Here is a 9211-nt window from a genome sequence, read left to right on the forward strand (position 1 = left end):
TTAACGCCGAGTTCTTCCGCTTCGAGGATAGAAGCTGCGAAATATCGAGGCCATTGTCCAAAGATTTTCAAGAATATCCGATGCAACGTCTTGAAATTTACGAGAGCAAGTCTGATAAATTCTTATCTCTGGTCCATTCGTGGCCAATTTTTTAATACCCTCGTAACTTGTAACGACAAATAAAAATATTGGTACAGGCCAATTTTTTTTTGGATAAAATCTTGTGTGAATTTACAAAAAATACGATTCTTCGTTTAATTTTTTTCCCTTATTGTCTTTACATATTTGGAGTTTAAACGCGTTATAAGTACGTTTTTTTTTTTTAACATGATTACGTAGAATTCTTATTCTGAATAAATTATTTGTTTCCGCTTCATAACTGTTTCTAAATTACAGTGCATTTAATCTTGAAATGCACAGTAACATTTTATACTTTTTACGTTCTAAGGAATTTTCAGGATCGGTTAAAAATTAAATTACAGTAATGGTAATACTCAATATTAATGTCAGACGTGGATACTTCACTGTTTTGTATAATAATTTGTTATCTTGGCATCGATCAAGGTATTTAATATACAAAGCGTACAGATTAATAAGAATTTTAATTAATCCTTCTTCTATAGTATTCACCGTTCTTTTCGAGCTCGTACCATTTCAAATAGACTTTCGAATAGATTTCAAAGATTTGTCTGTTCAAATAAAACGCGATCTTTCTTATTTCCCTATCAGTAGTCCCGTTACTGTTCCGTTGTTTCCAACAGATTGCAGATTCGTTTAAAAAACATTTGTAACGAAAAACAAACCCACTCGCAGAAATGTTATTCAATATCGCATTTATAACTTTCATAGACATCCTCCTCTCATTGCTATCATTGTAAACAGATTGAAACTTCGTTTGCAAACACTCGCGATTAAAAAAAAAAAAAAAAGAAGAATTAATCTTAAACAATTTTATCTTGTGTTCCATTTATAATTTTCATAATTGTCTTCCCGACGTTGTATCATTTTAAATGGCTTTTTTCTATCCATCTATGTTGCAGCGAGATCAACGGTCCTAATTACTAAATTGCACGATGTGTTCATACAAATTCACTTTTTATGAACGCGATGAAACGAAATGAAACCTAAGTAGAGATATGATTTCTCATCAAGTATAACGAGTTTTATACTTTGGACAGATTGCCTCGTTGTGAGAAGGTCTTAATCGTTTATAATTGCGATTAAGTAATTGCAATAAGTCATATTTTTAAGAAACGTTCTCACATGCTGTCACACACTCTAATTAGAAAAGGATCATGAAACATTCGGTTTATGATATTATTTGTTTGTAAATCTTCCTGCTTCCGGAAACTTTTTTAAATATGAAAATATTTATATACAAAATTAAATATTTTTTTCAATATCAACACTTCTTGCGTTTATGTTGTCCTAGTCAGAATTATATTATTTCGTGTTTCCTGTTGCTTTTTATATTATAGTCCTCCCGTTGGCCGCGGATTCGTTATCAAGCCTGAGGCCCTCGTCACTAGTGTCACTATCGACAATAAAGGTACCCCACCCGCGACCGGACGATGGAGAACTCCAACACGGAATCGCAATCTCCCGCGAGCCCTGCCCGGGAGGGCGCCTCGAGCTCGGACTCGGAATGTGACTCGAGCTCGGATTCGGATTCAGACTCGACATCAGAAGTGGCATCCGAACACACGTTGTCGGCACGGGATCGTAAGAGTATCGTGCGCGCACTAAAGCGGTCGCTAGGCAAGAAGAAGAGGAAGAAGAAAGGACACCGGGCAACCTGGGTATCGCTACCGCGCTTCAACCCCGAAGCCGCGGACGCAGATCCAGCCGCCTGTGCACAGCCGTCGGCCTGCTCATGAGGGACCACCGCCTGAAAAACAGCGCACTGTATTCTGCCCTAAACCGTGCCCTAGAGGGTCCGGCAGCGTATTGGCTTACGCAGATAATGAACGGCGACGAGCTCACCTGGCCAGATTTTAAGGAACAATTCGCCGCGCACTTCGGTGGCCAAGAAGTAGCAGCCGCGTCGCTAATCAAGGTAGCCGAGGAACTACCGCGGGACGGCGAAACACCAGGAGCGTACGGAAATGGTATCATCATCCTCCTCGGGTCGAAGTGGCGAAATTCAACCAGGGAAGAGGTACTCGCCGCCACCGCCCTCCATCTGCTGGGCTCGCGCGATGAACGTTTTAAACGACTAGCGCTCACGAGTGACATCACGTCGGTGAAACAATTCCAAAGAGAAATGAAGCCCTTCCTATACACGGAGTGGCCAACGCCCCCGCCGTGGAGGTCATTAGCGAGCTCCGGAAACAAACGAGGCAGGTCACCCGCCCCCTGGACCAGGTGTGGCCACTGCGGTATTTACAGACATCCGACATTCGAATGCCGCAAGAGGGCGAAGTGGTAACCGAAGGAGAACCCCCGACGCCCGGAGGAAAGCCGACCGGCTGCACCACCAAAAGCGTTGTGCTTTTGTTAGGGAAGTGATACATTTACACTGTACATGAGAGTGTGTGTGTAAGGGTTAGAGGGCGTCAAGGACTTAGTGGAGACAAAAGACTGTTGCCAGATGTTAGAAGAATCTAGAATAGTCGGTTGGCGACCAGCGTGCGTGCAAGACGTTCTTCAGAGTGGAATATAGATGTATAACTGTTGTGTGGGAAATATCGTCAATAATTTGTATTCCCAAATCCTCGAATTTCCTTAACATGGTAGCAGAGCGTGGTTACTAGTTTTGCAAGATATTTAGTGCGTGGTTACGATCTTGCGAGTGAGTTTTCAGTAAAGAAAAAAAAAAACTTTCAGAGGAAAAAATATACTTCGAGCACGTAGGAACGCTTGAGTAAGAAAAGAAAAAAAAGAAGAATCAATTAAAATGGGGAGATAGCAGCACAAGCACGCACACAGTCTGTTAATTACACGAGTTAATTGTAACATTTTTCTCGATAAGTTGACAGAGCAAGGAAAATGAGCGACGAACCTACCTACAAACTAATCTACTTCAATGCCCGTGGTCGTGCCGAACATATACGGTACATATTTGCATATACTGGCATCGAGTATACCGACGAGAGGATCCCCGAAGAACTCTGGCCTGAATACAAGGATTGTAAGCGTGAAGAATCGATTTTTACTTTCATCGTTCATCTCTCAGGTATCTACCATTTACTCAAACTTTTCTGTATATAAAACTTTCGTTTCACGTGCAGGCTAAACTTACTTAAAGTAAAATTTCATACGGAATAAAGTCGAACTTTTCATTAAGTTTTGCTTCCGTAATATCGTGTTTATCGAATACCAACTTAATTCACTTACGATTCTCGAATTTTTGTGTTGCAATCTTTATTGTTTTCAATGAATCGAAGCATTTCGAATATTTTGAGAAAACCGTAAATAGGTGACTTAAAATAGGAATACAAAAATACTTCTACGTTTCTCGTTAATTTAAAAACTTTTTAGGACTTGTCGGAAAAAAAGGATAAAAAATTGAAATCAGTTCGGAAATGAACAAGAACATAGCTAAAAAGTCGAAAGAACAAAGCAGACATAAAATTCGATCTTCCGTTGCGACATTTCTATCGTAAATAGTATAATAAAAGTTTTACGCAGCATAGTCTTCGATATAATCTTATATGTCGCTTGCAGATAGAGAAACCAAAAATCAACGTAAGTCTGTAAATCAATCCTGTCGGTGTAAAACACAAAATTACGTTCGCAAGAGACATTCGATTTATATTCCTTGCATTTCAATTTTCATTACAAGAACCGTGTACATTTTCTAATATTTTTTCCGTGTCTGGTATTATGCGACGTGAATTTTTTATTCGCAGTTGTAAGTCCACTATCATTGCATAAGGTCTTCCCGCAAAACGATACTGATCGTTCCTCGTACATTCAGTACACCGCATCGGACAGATTCGTTCCTTTCCGTGAGAATTACAAATTTTATACTCGATCTTTTATCCTTGATTTTAAAAACTTTAGGTTCTTCTCAACAGTTAAAAACACGCGATACCCTGTCCATCGTAATCGTAAGAAAAGAAAAAAAGGAGAAAGAAGACATTTCTGTATTTCTTTACTAGGCCATGTTGATTAAAACCGAAATGATTTCGATTCATCTATTCACAAGAACGCAACGGCCTCGGAAGCTGTGTTGTGATTTCCTATCGATCGTTTCCCTCTACACAGTGTTCATATGAGCCATGTTTGTTCTTAGCAATGCCTTATAAAATGCGGCCTGTGCTGGAGATAGACGGGAAACCGGTAGCGCAGAGTAACGCTGTGGCGCGATACTTGGCGAAGAAGTACGATCTAATGGGAAGGAACGAATGGGATGCGATGATATGCGACGTGCTCGTCGATACTCTTGGAGATTTGAAGCAAGGTGAGTAACTGATGAGATGACTTTGCATTTGTCTCACCACAGAGACAGACGTTCAAGAATTCATTGTGAAAAGACGAGTACAAACAAGATACGTATGTCTTTCCGTTAAACGAATGTTACAGTTTGTTTGCAAAAGTCAGTTTTTAGATTATAGAATCGTAGATAGAATTTAGAGGATAGAAACTTTTAGTAGTCACTTTTAGTTTAGTAAAGTCTTATCGACAATAAGCAGACTACGTTATGATACAACGATTCCAACTGAAGATTTCTATCGACATCACGAATTCGATGGCTTCCAAATTTTCTTCTCTGCAATCTCAGACGCTCAACTCGAAAGAATCTTTTAGATCCCCCGACAAACACTCGACTCAGGTTATCTATTATCGTAATCTTCCTACGGGATTTTTTTTAACTGCGTTGCGTTAACGAATAACGGGATAACATCACGTTTCTCTCAACGCCTTTCAACGTTCTACAACTTTTATTCTTTGCAAATCCCTGTCTCTATATGATAAACGCTGGTTATCCGCGGAATTTACGATTTCAATTTCTTTAACGAGATATTTATCATATTACACAATTCCTGTAAATGTATTTGTAATTATATCGCCGAAGAATTGTATTTAATTAAGCTATGAAGTTGTGGAATCGTGAGAAGGATTATTTTTATAGAACTGTCTAATTTCCATTCGACATTGATTCAGGATACACATTACTCTTTTTTACATAATACCAGTTTTGTCATTTTTAATTAACAAATACCTCCAAAGGTTGAAGTTTCTAAAATTATCCATTAAATTCTGACAATAAAATTTCTGGATAGAAAATTGTTTTACCTACGAAGCATTATAAAAAGTAAGTTTAATAAAACTATACCTTGGATATTTCATATATTTTTTCATATTATACGCATTCGTTAAAATTTTACACTCCCAAACATCGTGCTATACTTGCACAAAAAAGCGCAGTCTAGTAATATCCCCCTCACTGCTCCTCGCATTTTCTTTCTAATCATCTCTCGTTCGCTTTTCCTGATATTATTCTCAGCGTAAGTTCAGAGTGACGGTTTTTAAACTCAGGAACGCGCGGCTGTTCGTTAAATGAAATATCAAACGTAAGAATTGCCGCAGTCTTAACGCGAGATAATTCATTTCGTGGCACAGAGCGCACGTCGTTGAATATTAATTCATATCTCATATAAGTTGCGAATAAAAAAAAGCAGATAAAAGAGGACAAAAATCCGATAATTACCGCGAATCTTTACGCAATTTCAAGAAATACAAAAGAAATTTGTTTGTAAGCATGCTACTAAGTATTATTAGAAGTACTGTACTTTCGATATTTTACATATTCTTGCATATTTTCTACATTTTTCTGTATTTTTGTATCCTTAAACTTTCCGTAAACGCGTAAACGTCTGCGCTCTGACAATGACAAGGAAGATTCTACTGATAAAAATAAAGCATCGAATTTCACCGAACTCTCAGAAATGTAATTCTCAGATCACATAAATTAAAAAGAAAGAACAAAAGAAAATACAAATATATATATATATACATACGTAGCCACAAATCAATTTGGATCACGACAGATAAAATAGGTAGCAATAATGTCTCCACGAACATTATCATAATTTATTGGAATTTACATAAAAGCCAAAGAATGCTATTGTTTCAATGACACGGCGTTTTGTCGAGTTAGATAAATATGAATTATGTGTTTGAACAAGTGTTCGGTCGTGTTTCACGCGACGAAAAAGGAAATCACAAGACAAGGTGTCGCCTCGTTGGAAGCAACAAATCGCAATACGAGGGTGGAAATTGGGTGACACTGGGAGGATTACGAGGGATGAGAAATCTGTCGAGAGCGTGAAAGGCTCGCGGTCACCGGGTTTCTCCAGTTCTGTCGCTTTTAACGCCGAGTTCTTCCGCTTCGAGGATAGAAGCTGCGAAATATCGAGGCCATTGTCCAAAGATTTTCAAGAATATCCGATGCAACGTCTTGAAATTTACGAGAGCAAGTCTGATAAATTCTTATCTCTGGTCCATTCGTGGCCAATTTTTTAATACCCTCGTAACTTGTAACGACAAATAAAAATATTGGTACAGGCCAATTTTTTTTTGGATAAAATCTTGTGTGAATTTACAAAAAATACGATTCTTCGTTTAATTTTTTTCCCTTATTGTCTTTACATATTTGGAGTTTAAACGCGTTATAAGTACGTTTTTTTTTTTAACATGATTACGTAGAATTCTTATTCTGAATAAATTATTTGTTTCCGCTTCATAACTGTTTCTAAATTACAGTGCATTTAATCTTGAAATGCACAGTAACATTTTATACTTTTTACGTTCTAAGGAATTTTCAGGATCGGTTAAAAATTAAATTACAGTAATGGTAATACTCAATATTAATGTCAGACGTGGATACTTCACTGTTTTGTATAATAATTTGTTATCTTGGCATCGATCAAGGTATTTAATATACAAAGCGTACAGATTAATAAGAATTTTAATTAATCCTTCTTCTATAGTATTCACCGTTCTTTTCGAGCTCGTACCATTTCAAATAGACTTTCGAATAGATTTCAAAGATTTGTCTGTTCAAATAAAACGCGATCTTTCTTATTTCCCTATCAGTAGTCCCGTTACTGTTCCGTTGTTTCCAACAGATTGCAGATTCGTTTAAAAAACATTTGTAACGAAAAACAAACCCACTCGCAGAAATGTTATTCAATATCGCATTTATAACTTTCATAGACATCCTCCTCTCATTGCTATCATTGTAAACAGATTGAAACTTCGTTTGCAAACACTCGCGATTAAAAAAAAAAAAAAGAAGAATTAATCTTAAACAATTTTATCTTGTGTTCCATTTATAATTTTCATAATTGTCTTCCCGACGTTGTATCATTTTAAATGGCTTTTTTCTATCCATCTATGTTGCAGCGAGATCAACGGTCCTAATTACTAAATTGCACGATGTGTTCATACAAATTCACTTTTTATGAACGCGATGAAACGAAATGAAACCTAAGTAGAGATATGATTTCTCATCAAGTATAACGAGTTTTATACTTTGGACAGATTGCCTCGTTGTGAGAAGGTCTTAATCGTTTATAATTGCGATTAAGTAATTGCAATAAGTCATATTTTTAAGAAACGTTCTCACATGCTGTCACACACTCTAATTAGAAAAGGATCATGAAACATTCGGTTTATGATATTATTTGTTTGTAAATCTTCCTGCTTCCGGAAACTTTTTTAAATATGAAAATATTTATATACAAAATTAAATATTTTTTTCAATATCAACACTTCTTGCGTTTATGTTGTCCTAGTCAGAATTATATTATTTCGTGTTTCCTGTTGCTTTTTATATTATAGTCCTCCCGTTGGCCGCGGATTCGTTATCAAGCCTGAGGCCCTCGTCACTAGTGTCACTATCGACAATAAAGGTACCCCACCCGCGACCGGACGATGGAGAACTCCAACACGGAATCGCAATCTCCCGCGAGCCCTGCCCGGGAGGGCGCCTCGAGCTCGGACTCGGAATGTGACTCGAGCTCGGATTCGGATTCAGACTCGACATCAGAAGTGGCATCCGAACACACGTTGTCGGCACGGGATCGTAAGAGTATCGTGCGCGCACTAAAGCGGTCGCTAGGCAAGAAGAAGAGGAAGAAGAAAGGACACCGGGCAACCTGGGTATCGCTACCGCGCTTCAACCCCGAAGCCGCGGACGCAGATCCAGCCGCCTGTGCACAGCCGTCGGCCTGCTCATGAGGGACCACCGCCTGAAAAACAGCGCACTGTATTCTGCCCTAAACCGTGCCCTAGAGGGTCCGGCAGCGTATTGGCTTACGCAGATAATGAACGGCGACGAGCTCACCTGGCCAGATTTTAAGGAACAATTCGCCGCGCACTTCGGTGGCCAAGAAGTAGCAGCCGCGTCGCTAATCAAGGTAGCCGAGGAACTACCGCGGGACGGCGAAACACCAGGAGCGTACGGAAATGGTATCATCATCCTCCTCGGGTCGAAGTGGCGAAATTCAACCAGGGAAGAGGTACTCGCCGCCACCGCCCTCCATCTGCTGGGCTCGCGCGATGAACGTTTTAAACGACTAGCGCTCACGAGTGACATCACGTCGGTGAAACAATTCCAAAGAGAAATGAAGCCCTTCCTATACACGGAGTGGCCAACGCCCCCGCCGTGGAGGTCATTAGCGAGCTCCGGAAACAAACGAGGCAGGTCACCCGCCCCCTGGACCAGGTGTGGCCACTGCGGTATTTACAGACATCCGACATTCGAATGCCGCAAGAGGGCGAAGTGGTAACCGAAGGAGAACCCCCGACGCCCGGAGGAAAGCCGACCGGCTGCACCACCAAAAGCGTTGTGCTTTTGTTAGGGAAGTGATACATTTACACTGTACATGAGAGTGTGTGTGTAAGGGTTAGAGGGCGTCAAGGACTTAGTGGAGACAAAAGACTGTTGCCAGATGTTAGAAGAATCTAGAATAGTCGGTTGGCGACCAGCGTGCGTGCAAGACGTTCTTCAGAGTGGAATATAGATGTATAACTGTTGTGTGGGAAATATCGTCAATAATTTGTATTCCCAAATCCTCGAATTTCCTTAACATGGTAGCAGAGCGTGGTTACTAGTTTTGCAAGATATTTAGTGCGTGGTTACGATCTTGCGAGTGAGTTTTCAGTAAAGAAAAAAAACTTTCAGAGGAAAAAATATACTTCGAGCACGTAGGAACGCTTGAGTAAGAAAAGAAAAAAAAAGAAGAATCAATTAAAATGG

The 9211-nt window shown here is 39.4% G+C and overlaps 3 protein-coding genes across 5 annotated transcripts; all 3 read left to right on the forward strand.

The window, feature by feature from the left end:
- The first annotated feature begins 1505 nt into the window (after positions 1 to 1505).
- On the forward strand, positions 1506 to 2428 carry LOC117216103. 2 transcript variants are annotated; one of them, XM_033462627.1, is made up of 2 exons: positions 1506 to 1662; positions 1867 to 2428. In XM_033462627.1, the coding sequence occupies exon 2, from the start codon at positions 1874 to 1876 to the stop codon at positions 2426 to 2428; it is 555 nt and encodes a 184-aa protein (XP_033318518.1). In that variant the 5' UTR covers positions 1506 to 1662; positions 1867 to 1873. The 2 variants fall into 2 exon arrangements, with proteins under 2 accessions (XP_033318518.1, XP_033318517.1); XM_033462626.1 differs by having other exon boundaries at positions 1506 to 1658; positions 1863 to 2428.
- A 711-nt stretch (positions 2429 to 3139) lies between these two features.
- On the forward strand, positions 3140 to 8182 carry LOC117216105 (glutathione S-transferase-like). Its single transcript, XM_033462631.1, has 3 exons — positions 3140 to 3175; positions 4238 to 4405; positions 7792 to 8182. The coding sequence occupies exons 2-3, from the start codon at positions 4240 to 4242 to the stop codon at positions 7962 to 7964; spliced, it is 339 nt and encodes a 112-aa protein (XP_033318522.1). The 5' UTR covers positions 3140 to 3175; positions 4238 to 4239; the 3' UTR covers positions 7965 to 8182.
- LOC117216104 lies at positions 7847 to 8741 on the forward strand. Of its 2 annotated transcripts, none has more exons than XM_033462630.1 (2): positions 7847 to 7975; positions 8180 to 8741. In XM_033462630.1, the coding sequence occupies exon 2, from the start codon at positions 8187 to 8189 to the stop codon at positions 8739 to 8741; it is 555 nt and encodes a 184-aa protein (XP_033318521.1). In that variant the 5' UTR covers positions 7847 to 7975; positions 8180 to 8186. The 2 variants fall into 2 exon arrangements, with proteins under 2 accessions (XP_033318521.1, XP_033318519.1); XM_033462628.1 differs by having other exon boundaries at positions 7847 to 7971; positions 8176 to 8741.
- Positions 8742 to 9211: the final 470 nt, after the last annotated feature.

Source organism: Bombus bifarius, unplaced genomic scaffold (genome assembly GCF_011952205.1).
Source record: "Bombus bifarius isolate JDL3187 unplaced genomic scaffold, Bbif_JDL3187 scf7180000010155_frag, whole genome shotgun sequence".
In the NCBI taxonomy this organism is placed as follows: Eukaryota; Metazoa; Arthropoda; class Insecta; order Hymenoptera; family Apidae; genus Bombus; species Bombus bifarius.

Bases quoted from the DNA above. Each gene is read 5' to 3' on its own strand.
- LOC117216104 (XM_033462630.1), top strand. From the start codon at position 8,187: ATGAGGGACCACCGCCTGAAAAACAGCGCACTGTATTCTGCCCTAAAC.
- LOC117216105 (XM_033462631.1), top strand. From the start codon at position 4,240: ATGCCTTATAAAATGCGGCCTGTGCTGGAGATAGACGGGAAACCGGTA. The intron at 4,406-7,791 runs GTGAGTAACTGA...TTTATATTATAG, and splicing joins TCTTGGAGATTTGAAGCAAG to TCCTCCCGTTGGCCGCGGAT.
- LOC117216103 (XM_033462627.1), top strand. From the start codon at position 1,874: ATGAGGGACCACCGCCTGAAAAACAGCGCACTGTATTCTGCCCTAAAC.